The sequence below is a fragment of the Paroedura picta genome, chromosome 14, assembly GCF_049243985.1.
Source record: "Paroedura picta isolate Pp20150507F chromosome 14, Ppicta_v3.0, whole genome shotgun sequence".
In the NCBI taxonomy this organism is placed as follows: domain Eukaryota; kingdom Metazoa; phylum Chordata; class Lepidosauria; order Squamata; family Gekkonidae; genus Paroedura; species Paroedura picta.
This window is the reverse complement of record NC_135382.1, coordinates 38,713,676-38,726,125: the sequence shown is the minus strand read 5'-3', so window position 1 is coordinate 38,726,125 and position 12,450 is coordinate 38,713,676. Positions and strand designations below refer to the sequence as shown.

Genomic DNA, 12,450 nt, shown 5'->3' with positions numbered 1-12,450 from the left:
CTACTGGAGTTCTGGGTGGACCTCCTGCTACTGGAGTTCTGGGTGGACCTCCTGCTGGCACCTGGGTTTTGGCACAGAGTGAGGGACTGTATGGCTCATTGGCCTGATCCAACATAGCTTCTCATAGGTTTGTATTTTGCAACAACCCTGCAAGGTAGGTCAGGCTGGAAGAGTGTCACTGGCTCAAAGTCCCCCACTTCTGTGGCATGAGGGGGGATGCGAACCCAAGTCCCCCAGGTCCCTGTATGAAGCTTCTAACCAATACACCCTACTCACTCTCTTAAATGATCACAGGATCCCTTCCTAGCTGAGGGGTACTGCCAGGCAAAGGAGACCATACTGAGCTCTAGTAAAACACCGCTAGGGCCTTGCGGGATCAGAACCTCTGGCCCATCGAGCCCTGGAAGGCCAACAAACAGGGCACAGGGCTCTTGGCCTCCCCCAGTTGCTGCCCTCCAGCACTGGTATCCAGAGATAGACTGCCTCTGAAGGTTCCAGCGTAGCTGATAAGTTCCACTGCAGGGGTAGTCAAACTGCGGCCCTCCAGATGTCCATGGACTACAATTCCCAGGAGCCCCTGCCAGCCCCTGCCCGTGCGAGGGGGAAACCCTTCTCCCCTGCCCAGTTTCTTTGTGGATCATAGAATAAGAGTCGAAAGGGACCTCCTGGGTCATCTAGTCCAACCCCCTGCTCATCCACTGTAACCTGCCACCCCCTTGAACCTCCCCCCCCCAGTTGGATAGTTGGGCTAGCAGAGCAAAAGAGAGCTTTGGTCCATCCTTAGAGGATGTATCCATTCACAGAGAGGGGCTATGCCACACTTGACTATCAGCCCCCCTCCCCCCCAAAATTCCTCTTACGCTCCGTTGAAAGGATCTTGGATCACAGGACTGAGGCCTTGGAGAGCTGTGAAGTTGCAACAATGAGGTGGAAAGAGTGATGCATGCATAATTTTCATTTAAATACTTAAAAAGAAATCTTTGAGACATGTCAAAAAATCAATAGATATTTTTTAAACATTAGGTTCTCATGTGCCCACACATGCAGGCCTCCGGGTGAAGAAGGGTGTGACTGCGTGAGCCCAGCCCCTCCTGAAAGCAACTCCCCCTTCCCCAATTCTTGTCTGGCCCTGGTTGCTGCAGAGGGAGGGAGGGAAGGAATGCACAAGAGGGCTGATCTCGGGGACTTGCCGGTGAGTCAGGACCCACCCCCCACCCTCCTCCTTCCCCTACCAGATCCGCCTGTGCAAGTAACCCAGGTCCCAGACCTCAAACTGCCGTGACTCATGCAACTGAGTCAGGAGACTCGTCACAGAGGAAACCAGGAAAGGGCCTCTCCGGCCAATATTCTGCCTGCCAGGGGGGCTTGGATGACCTGACATGGGCCCTCCGTTTGCGCAAGGCTGGGAAGGAAGGGGGGGTGGCTCAAAGTCAGAAACGGCCAGGAAAGGGCCTCTCCAGCCAACGTTCTGCCCCCCACGGTGGCTTGGATGACCTGATGTCAGCCCTCCGTTTGCAAGAACTGAGCAAGGCTGGGAAGGAAGAAACAGGCCTGACAGCTCTTCCCACACGCAGAACACAAGCCGTGCGATCCAGCAGGGCGTGGAGAAGGGGACAAGTTTCGGGGGATGTTTTAACAACGTCTTTATCTCTGTTTTATGGCTGTACAGTTAAACCACCCTGAGTTTGCTTGCTGGGAGGAGCCGTATATAAACCATCAGATAATAAATAAACGAAGCTAGTTGGGGGAGGCATTTTTGGGGTGGGGCAATTTGGACACATGAAAGGCAGCAAACTGAAAGGCCCCCCTCGTGCACCAGGGGGGGGGATGCTGGGGCTCATTGGTAGAGCTTCCGCTTGGCGTGCAGAAGGTCCCAGGTTCAATCCTCGACATCTCCAGTGAAAAAGACCAGGCAGGAGGGGATGTGGAGCAGGGGTAGTCAAACTGCGGCCCTCCAGGTGTCCATGGACTACAATTCCCATGAGAATCTCCCATGAGAATCTCATGGGAATTGTAGTCCATGGACATCTGGAGGGCCGCAGTTTGACCACCCCTGCCCTGGAGAGCCACTCCCAGTTGATACGCCAATCATCCTTGATAGACAGATAAACTCTGAGTCAGCCTAAGGCAGCTTTGTGTGTTGACCAGGCGATAAGTCCCATCGTACAGGAGCTGTGTTCCTCTAAAGGTGCCTTAGCCTGAGTCAGCCATTGGTCCACGTAACTCAATATTGTCTGTTCTGATTGGTAGAGGCTGTGCCAAATAGACCCTCTGAGACACCTCTGCTTCCTTTCCCTGGAGATGCCTGAGAATTGGCCCGTGGGCCGTTAGCTGGCATTCCATTATTGCTGCAGCACAGAGCCACAGCTGAAAGAATGTTTTGGCTCTGCAACCCAACTGGGCTCAGCTGGACCCAGGCCACCACCGAATTTCCAGGCCGAGAGCCCTCCAGGAACCTTCCCGGTCATTTTGAGAATTAATCCGCGCCTGCAATTTTTTTTGGAAATCAAAAGTGTTGGTTGAGGCCATTTGTGAGCAAACACAGGGTTTGCTGCCACCCCAAGATTTCTTAAAAGCAAAAAGTGGGTGTCTCTAAAGCAGGGGTAGTCAAACTGCGGCCCTCCAGATGTCCATGGACTACAATTCCCAGAAGCCCCTGCCAGCATTTGCTGGCAGGGGCTCCTGGGAATTGTAGTCCATGGACATCTGGAGGGTCGCAGTTTGATTACCCCTGCTCTAAAGTATGGTTTTGGGGGAGCAGTTTTGGGCTGGAGGGCTCTGTGGACCATCGTTCCCACTTCCTTTCTTAGCATCTTCTCCGCACCCACCATAGTCAGTAACAGAATTGACCCCTTAATCTGGCAGCAAAGAGGCTTTTTTTTGGGGGGGGGGGGAGACACAGGACATCAAGAATGCATCGCAAGAGGCAAGGCCTCTCTTGAAAAAGCAGCCAGCAGCGGTCCGTGGATCTATATCCCTTTCCAAAAAAGACACAGCAGGTGAATTTCCAAGTTAGCAAGAAATCTGCAGCTCTCTTTTGCTGTGTAACAGGGAGGAAATATACAGTTGTTTTGTTGGCTTGGCTGGCAGAGCTGGAAAGATCCCCGGTTCAGAAGTGTAGCTGTTATTCAGGGCATATTTTTCCAGATTAAATCAGGATGGGGGGGGGGGAGCCAGAAAGTCCTTAACCCCCCCCCTCTCCCTCCCTAGCAAAGCTAAAACGTTTAAAGTGATTTTGGCATTTGGCTCTCTTCATATTCTCTTCCACAGGCTCGCTTAGGCCAAAATAAACCACGGAACACAAGCAGGCGGCCTCGGCCAGGCCTTAGAGAGAAAGAGAGAGAGAGAAGTAACAAACACGCCATTGTTCTAGTGGAAACATTTTGTTTCCCTGCTGTCCGGATAGGTCCAGAAAAGGGCAATCCAAATGTTCAAGAGGTTTGCACACCTTCTGTTGGAGGAAAAAGCTACACCTTTTTTAGGTTAGAGGAGAGTCAGCTGGGGGAGGCGAAAAAGATTTATAAAATCATGCATACAGAAAAGAGTTCAAGGAAACTGAACCGAATTGATATGCAGGACACTCAGGAGCTGAGAAAGGAAGACATGGCCCTGTGGAACTCACTGCTACAAGATGTAGCTCTGGTTAGTAGCCTATATTTAGGAAAGCAAACCCTTTTCGGTTTTTAAGAACGGCCTTGGTCCATCGCTAGAAAAGTCAGTAGGAAGACGTCACCAGCCAGATTTCATTTGGGAGCTGTTGATTTGGCCCATGTGAACATCACTGATCCTCACTACAGCATAGATGGTGTTTTGAAGCCCTTGACCATCCCTTAAGTAAAATCTCTTAATTCTGCATGCCGCTGGTACTTCAATTTGGGCAACAGAATTTTGTACCGACATTGCCAAATATTTATGCTTGGGATAATTAGCAAGAATGGGGGGTCCTTATGGCCTAGAAGAAACCAGCAAGCTCCAAGGCACCCCTCCCCCTTCCTAGGGGTACATCTAGTCTCCAGAAATGCACACCTGGAGGCTCACATTTAGTTATCCTAACTAGTAGCCATTTGTGGTGGTTCACCCCAAATTTTGACACAACACCATTCGTGAGTCTCTAGGCAGACTTACAGGCCCTGGACCCCTGTCCCCCTTCGAGGTTTTTCTTTCTGCCAGTATCCAACTTTGGCCGTTCAGTTTGGTCTAATAATATATATAAGCACCTTTTTTTGAGGCAAAGAAAAGGGTTTGATTCTTTCAATATGGAGTGAGGGTAGAGAGGAGGCAGCTATTTTTAACCTTCACATTCATTCCCTCCCCCCCAAAAAATAATTAAGGTTGTCCTTCAGTTTCAATAACCCCAAAATCAAAAGCATATTTCTTTTAGAACAACAACAGCAACGTCGGGAGCAAAATGGCTGTTCTAGAAGACGAAGAGAGAATCCCATATTTTAAAAGCTTGTAGGCATTTTGACTCCTGTGGATGAAATTTATTTCAAGCAGGGATCAAAGAGCTGAAGGTTCTTTACACAGAAATGTGTTGCCCTAAAAATCAGCAGGATTTACCTCCAAGGCAGCGAGTTTAACTAAGGCAGAAGAAAAAGCAAGACATTTAATTTTATTGAACTGAAACCTAAAGCACCTAAGAAGATGGGGAAGTAGGCAGTGAACCTAAAGCAGCTTTCCTCTGTGCAACACCCTTTTGAGACTACCTTACTGGGATAAATGTTTATAGCAAAGCGAGATGGGTGCTCTGAGGTTTCCCACTGCCTTGAATTCATGGCAATATTGCTTGCTTTTTCCACAGGGCTAGGGGACAGCTTGGCGCATCCGGGATTCCAAAAAGGAAAGTTAAACTAGTGGTGGAGGTAACTAATTTGAAAGGGTATTTGAGGCAGGGATGCCTTGTGCAGGCCTGGGTGCAGAGAGCATGGAAATGCTTTTTCAGCACAATGGTGACAACATCCGTGGCCACGTAGCGGCACCCTTTAATTGCAGCTCAGATGCCACGGAGGCCTCTAGCTTGGCCTTGTCACGTGGGGGGGGGTGTATCACAATACAGAACGCAAACAGTCAAGGAACGGGGAGAACAAAACTCAAATAACATCTAAACAGATGCAAACCCTGTACGATTCACGGTGTGGCTGACCCTCCATGATGGCCCCCATCTGTATGGACTCCCTCTAAAGAAAAAAAATATATTGCCGCCAAATATCAAATCAACCTGTGCCGAGTTTTCCCTCATATCGAAGGGGAGAACCAGGTTTCCGTAGCCAAAAACGGTCCTTTTCCAGCTGGAAGTCGGAGTTATCTCGGCCTGCACACTTTCCCACTGAAACTTTCCCAGACATGGGGACCACACGTCTCCATCCCATGAGGCTGGAACCCCAGTTCCTCGACAACCCCAGAGACCCACTCTGTCAAGGTTATCGCTGTCACCTGAACATGAACAGCCTGGGAGGTTTCATCTGCCTCCATCTTGACCTTGGTTCCCCCAAGGCTAATTATCAACCTTCTAACCGTCACTTTAAAAGCTTCCAATAACATGGCTTTAATTTATACTGCCCTCCGAAGATGCTCATATTTGGCAAAACTTCTTGATCAAATCCAGCAAGTCACCAACCAAAACAGAGGAATTCTGAGGTCATCTAAACTGTCAATTGCCAACCAGTCATAGCTGACATACAGCGACCCCCCCCCCCTTTGAGTTTTCGAGGAAAGAGACATCCAAGGGGTGGCCTGCCATGGCCTGCCTCTCCGTAGCAGCCCAGGACTCCCCTGGTGGTCTCCCATCCAAACACTAAGCAGGGCTGACCCCGCTTAGCTTTCGAGGTCTGATAAAATCCTGCCTAACATGGCAGGGCACATCTCCTTAGCCCTCAGATTTTAAGCAGACTGGAATTGCATTGACACTCTAAGGAAGGAGCCTGTCCTTCACCAAACAAGCCCAGATCCTTGCCATATTTATTTATTTCCCCCTCAGAAGCAGCCTTCGTGACTAGACAACCCCCCCCCCCTAATGTCTCATTTGACAGAAGCTGTGAGCAGTTCTCCCTAGGCAGCCATTCTGGTTTCAGGGTCTGAAAACTGCCAGGCAAACAACAGGGCCAGGGGCCGTGGAAAGCAAGGAAGTCCAATGGAATGAACTTGGTCCCCGTGCAAATCCCATCAAAATCTTTGGTGGGAGCTGCTGGATCTCTTGGGTGGCTCTGGGAAGGCTCTGGGCCTTCATTTTCAAAGTGGCGAGGGGTACCTCGGGCGCTAATAGACTAAGTGGCATTTGCAGGGGCCGTACATCAACACACGACATCAACAGAACTTTCTGTGAAGGGAAGACGGCCCACTGGTTCGCCATCTGTCTGCCTTATCAGGAAAGAAACATATATAGAGAGAGTTTTAAAAAATCTAGATATTTAGCTATAGTAAATAAAAGTGGAACTGCTGACTAAATACAAGCCAGACTTTTTAAGCAATTCTTTTAGATACAGTTGCATAGTACCCTAAGCTTTCTTGTGATAAAAAGGGAGGCTCCCTCCTTGGAAAATGGGCAGGATTTTTTTTTTTAAATGCACAAGAGACATTTATTTGTTTGACTTCTGTGCCACCCTCCCAGTGAAACGGCTTAAAGACTTGCTGTAATTCAGCGAATCAAGACTGGTGTTTACAATTCCCATTCTGGACAACCAAGGCTCTTGTTGTTTTTAAATGCCGCTCTGCCCGCAGCCTTTTGAATCCAGCAGAATCCCCACGGCTAATCAATCCCCTTAAAACTTGTAACCCCCGATAACAGGGAACACCATTTGACCTGCAAGTACATGGCCACTTACTGGAGACAAAGCCTGGCTGAGCAAAAGGGGATTTCTTTTTAAATAAACGTCCTGGATTGGGGGGGCAAGTTATTGGGCAGTTCGGTGCTTATAATCTCCCAAATAAGCAGGCACTAGAGAATGTCAAAGATATCAACTAGGATTTTAGCTGGCTCAGGGTAGTCAAACTGCGGCCCTCCAGATGTCCATGGACTCCAATTCCCATGAGCCCCTGCCAGCCTTCGCTGGCAGGGGCTCATGGGAATTGGAGACCATGGACATCTGGAGGGCCGCAGTTTGACTCCCCCTGCTCAATAGCATCATCTTGCCCTTATTTCATAGCAGAAATGTGCTCTTAACAAAGAATGACTGCATATGTCCTCTTTCAAAACCAAGCATCGCTCACCTCAGAGAGCCTCCGTTTCCACTTGGCCTTAAGAATATCCAAAGGAGCCCTTGGCTGTCCGGATCAGACCCCGGAGCACCCAGCCCACAAACCAGCAGCCGGGCAGAGCAAACTCACCAGGGGTCTGCTGCTCTCTGCCCCACCTCGGCTACTTTGCACCTCATCGCTATAAAAAGCCCACCAGGTTGGGCAGTATAATTGTTCTCCTATTGCAGATGGAATCTGAGCAGGAACCAACTCACTTGACACTGAATTGGTACCGAGACCATCTCCTCCCCCCCCTCAAAAGAAAAAGGGGGAGGGAATGTTCCTTTCTTTGGCTGTATTTCTTTGCCACCAGCCCTTCAGCCAGCCCCATCCTGGCCAGCTTTCATTTACTCCTCCTAGTAAAAGCTTGAGGCGGAAAGTTGAACCAGCCAGTCTGCCCAAATCTGGGATCGAGTGGGAAAGGGGTTTTGAGGAGCTGGCAAAGACTCAGAGAGGCAAAAAGCATGGAAGAAGAGCGAAAGGGATCTCCCAGGCCTTTGTGCCTCTGTCCTAGGCTTATTTGTCAAGGAATTTACACATGAGGAGCGGCCAACTTTAGCGGGCAGGGCGAAATATTTTAACATAGCCTTCACACACATCCACGGAACCGTTTCAGACCCCTCCTTCCCTGATCTCTATCACAAAACCCACATTCTCCCACCTTTGTAAGATGCTTCGGGAGATAGCCGAAGGTCAAGCACTTTGTACATGCCCAGGAGCATGAATGCACGCTTTGTTTGAACAGGAACTGTGGCCAAGGGGTGGGGGTGGGGGGTATGGGCTGCGGAGAAGGCCGGGACTTTGGAGCAGACAGGGGGGGCTTCCCGCTCAACTCAGCTGCCTCACTGGAGCTAGCAAAGTTTCGGAAAGCCTTTTTGCAAGGAAACAAGGGCGAAGGAGACGGGGGATCTCAGGCTGGAGTCCCTGGATTTAGGCAGTTTCTCTCCCTGTTTTGCCTGGGCCAGGAGCAGTTTCTTTGTTGGAGGACTGGGCAAACAGAACCGATTGAAAGAGAGGCTTAAATATTGGTGAAATTCCTCTCCCCACCCCCATCATCCCAAGAAAACCCTTTTTTGCTCTCTCTCTCTCTGTGTTTATTCACATTTTAAAAGTATTTGCTTTGGAATCCTGAGAAAGTATTTTCTGCTCAGTCTCCCCCCCCCCTTGCACCTTCCAGCTAGTTTTAAAGATGATAAAAGTTTTTGGTATGATTTACCTGGGGGGGGGGGAATATGAGGGGAGCCCAAAGGGGTGAGACCCCCATGTCAACAAGCATTCCCAAGTGACATATTCCGGACTCCGGTGAAGCCAGCCCCGTTCCCGATTTCTCCTTCTCTTTCCCATCTGCACAAATCAACTCCCTCTTTCTAGATGCTTCCTTGTCTAGTTGGTTTTAAGGGGGGGTTGCATGTGTATGTGGGGGGGGGGGAGAGATTCAGCAAATTAGCAAAATAAAAAAAGTGAAAACATGGGTCAGACTTCCCAAGAGAAACAAAGAACAAGGAAATTTATTTTTTTTTCCAACAGGAGTACAACAATCGAGACCACACGAGGAGACGAAGAACCGTGGCACGGAATTTCTTGGGTTTTGTTTTTTTTAAAAAGACTGGTTCGTTTGGAGAGAAAATCTACTATACAAAAAATATATATATTTCAAATGGCACACAGTTGAGGGTCAGTTTTCCTTTGAAGGTATCCAATCTGCTTTGTGAATTTTCCTCCCTTCCGTAAAGTCCCTCACAGGGAAACACACGCAAAAAAATAAATTAGTCATATATTTATATTTATATATATAAAAGAATAACTTTAAAAGAAAAGGCAATTCGATGGTTTCTCGGACACACTCACAAAGACACACGCGGAGAAAAAGAAAGTTAACTTTTTTTGTTCAATTTGGCAGCGGGCGAAAAATATGGAAGGCAAAATAATAATAATAATATTAATAATAACACATTAGGATCAATCCAGTGAACTCAACTTTAAATATTATATTAACGGCTCTCCACGCAAGCCAGCTCCAAAACCCAGGCATATCTACAGACGCAGGAAACCGAAATTCTCCTCACCGAAAACCCCGCAAGTCCCCCCCACCCCCAACTAGGCCATATATCTATATATAGATAAGACATAGAATCGCCCCTATATTTCTTCCTTCCCCATCCGTCTGGAGCCCAGAGGTCTTTGCGGAATTAGCGACCCATCATCATAATTTAATCTTTGTCTCCCTGGTGGGGAGATCCTATTTTTCGGGGGTCCAGCATTGTGGCCTTTCCTAAAGCGCCCCCCACCCCCTTCTCCTCCATTCTGGCTTTGCTTTCTGGGCGGACCTCGGGTTTTAACAGAAGAGCGCGGAGCGAGGGGGGCTTCCCCGCCGGCAAAGGGCCCCTTCCGACGGGTGGCCCTGGCCCGGCCCGTCCCGTGGCGGCGGCCCCCCGACCTTCCTCGTGGGCGGCGGTTCCTCTCCTCCTCTCCGGCTCAATACTTGGCGCAGTCGTAGGAATAGGGGGCGGCTGCGTGGCGGTAGATGGAGGGCGCGGAGCGGTAGGGGAGTTGGCAGCTGGCGCTAGTGCTCACCTGTGGGTCGCTCAGCGGCGCCGCCGTCTCCAGGCCGAGCCGGTGCGAACTGAACATGTCCCGCACGGGGGGGAAGGCCTGCTGCTGCGAGGCGAAGGCGTGGCCCGACAGGTGCGCATTGAGCTCCGACGGGGCGTTCAGGTACCACGAGGCGGCCTGCCCGCCCCCACCGCCGCCGCCTTGGGGGTGAGGCAGGGCGTGCGGGTGGTGGTGGGCGTGGTGGGGGTGTCCGGAGGGCAGGGGTGCCTCTTGGTGCTGCTGTCCCCCGGACCCCAGGCTCAGGCCGCCCAGGGGCGAGGCGGCGCCGTTGCTCTGCTGCGGCTGCTGGGGCTGCTGCGGGGGCGCGTCGTCCAGGCCGGCGGGGGGACCGCACAGGTGGGCCGCCGCCCGCTCGCCGGCGTAGAGGCTCATGGCGCGCATGCTGCACTGGTAGCTCCCGCCGGCCTCGCCGAGCCCGCCCTGGCTGCAGGCCTGGCTGTAGAGGGAGGGCGGCGGCGGCTGGGCCTGGCCGTAGCCGAGGGGGCCGCTCAGGGCCGTCGTCCGGCCGGCCGGGCTGAGCTCCCCCGGCGGGGAAGTCCGCAGGGTCATGATGTTCTCCACGCTGAAGCCCGACAGCCCGTTGGGGGCGCCCGGGTGGTGGGGGTCGCCGGGCAGCGAGCTCTCCGTGGAGACGGACGGCGTGGAGGCCACGCTCCGCGGGCTGTCCTGCAGAGCTCCGCCGCCGCCGCCGCTCTCCGGGCTGAGCGTCTCCACCTTGGTGACGACGGCGGCGGGCAGGTCCGGCGAGGCGGCCTCGCTCTTGATGACCACCTTCTTCTCCGTCGGAGCGGGCGGCTCCTTGGCGAGGCCGTCGGGCGCCTTGGGCGCCTCCTTCAGCGGCCGCTCGCGCAGGGCGTCCTCCTTGTCCTTGGAGACGTCCTTCTTCTTGAAGCGGCGCCGGCGGCGGAGGAAGGAGCCGTTCTCGAACATGTTGTAGGAGTCCGGGTCGAGGGTCCAGTAGCTGCCCTTGCCGGGCTTGCGGTCGTCGCGGGGCACCTTGACGAAGCACTCGTTGAGCGAGAGGTTGTGGCGGATGGAGTTCTGCCAGCCCTGCTTATTCTCGCGGTAGAAGGGGAAGCGCTCCATGATGAACTGGTAGATGCCGTTGAGCGTGATGCGCTTGTCCGGCGCGTTCTGGATGGCCATGGTGATGAGCGCGATGTACGAGTAGGGCGGCTTCACCAGGTCCTTGGGCGCCGACGCCTGGTGCGGGTGGTAGGGCCCGTAGGAGCGGCCCATGCCCGCCGCCGCTGCCGCCGCCGCGTACTGCTCGGCGTGGCCCGAGTAGACCCCCATGGAGCCGGCCATGCCGCCGTAGGTGCCCGCCGCCCGGTAGTAGTTCTGCTCGCTCAGGTAGGGCACCACTCCCAGCGCGTTGGGGTCCGACACCGAGTAACGGGCCTGCATGGCGGCGCTCCTCCCGCGGGCCCGGGAGGCGGGCAGGAGGCGCCCGGGAGGGGCAGGAGCAGGAGGGAGGCGGGCAGAGAGAGACCTCCCCCCCCTCCCCGCGGCGATGCGGCCGCCTGCCGAGCGCAGCAGCAGACCCGGGGGAGCTTACAGCCCCGACGCCGGCTCCATCCTTCGGCCGTCGGAAGCCCGCGCTCCTCCTGCCGGCCCGCCGCTCTCGAAGGCGCCTCGCTCGCGGTCGAAGCGGGCAGCCGAGGACGAGGGCAGCGGCCGGGGGGAATGGGGGTCGCAGTGCCGCCCGAGAGGCGAGGAGGGGGCAGTCAGACGGCGGCGCGCAGCGGGTCGAGGGCCGGCCGCGGGAGGCGGGCCGGCGGGGCGAGGCGACGACGGGCCAGTCCGGCGGGCCGAGAGGGGAGGCGCCGCCCCGACATCCACTCCGCTTCCCGGGCTGCGCTCCGCGGCTCCGCTCCGGCCCCGCCGCGCTCCCGGCCCGGCTCCGGCTCCGGCCCCGCCGCCGCAGCAGGCGCAGCAGCAGCTCCCCGGACGGGCCTCGGCGCCGAGTTGCCCAACTCTTCCTCGCCCGGGACCCTTTTTAGCCTCCCCGCAGGCCACGCCCCCGCCGCCAACTTTGCGCCAATGGCGGCGCGCCTGGGCGGCGGACGGGCCAATGGCCGCGCCAGAGGCAGGCGCCCCAGGACGGGACCGCGGGCCGCGTCATTGGCTGGGCAGCCCGGACGGGACGGGCCGGAGGGGGTCGGGCTCTCTCTGCCCCCGAGCGCAGCGGAGCCGCCGCTCCGTCCCGGGACCACTGGCGCGGGTGCGGCTCCCCTCCAGCGCCGTCGGCGGCCGGGGGAGGGCGGGGCTCTGCGGGCCTTTCGTTGCCCGCCCGACTCATCCGATTCATCCCGATTCATTCCTTTCTTGACACCTCGAGCCCGTCCCGGCCACCCCTCCCGGCGCCAACTTCGGCCGGCCTTGCTCCCGTCGACCAAACCACGGATCCGGCCTCCCCCCCCCCCTCCTCGAGGTCCTCCGCGACGGGTCAGGAGGGACGGCAGCCTCGGGCGGCGGGGTCGCTTCCCGCGTTCCCCCTGCTCGTCTCATTCCCAAAAGAGGCGCAGAAGGGAACGGGAAGGGGCGCAAAGCAGACAGGTGTGATCTTCTTCTCCCGCCCCCGCCCCGTCCATCGTGAAGATT

At 54.6% G+C, this 12,450-nt stretch overlaps 1 protein-coding gene across 1 annotated transcript; it reads right to left on the bottom strand.

Annotated features, from left to right (window-relative positions):
* Window positions 1–8,722: 8,722 nt before the first annotated feature.
* On the bottom strand, window positions 8,723–11,826 carry FOXC2 (forkhead box C2). The gene has a single exon (XM_077310209.1). It carries the CDS (start codon window positions 11,251–11,253, stop codon window positions 9,709–9,711), a length of 1,545 nt encoding a protein of 514 aa, XP_077166324.1. The 5' UTR covers window positions 11,254–11,826; the 3' UTR covers window positions 8,723–9,708.
* Window positions 11,827–12,450: the final 624 nt, after the last annotated feature.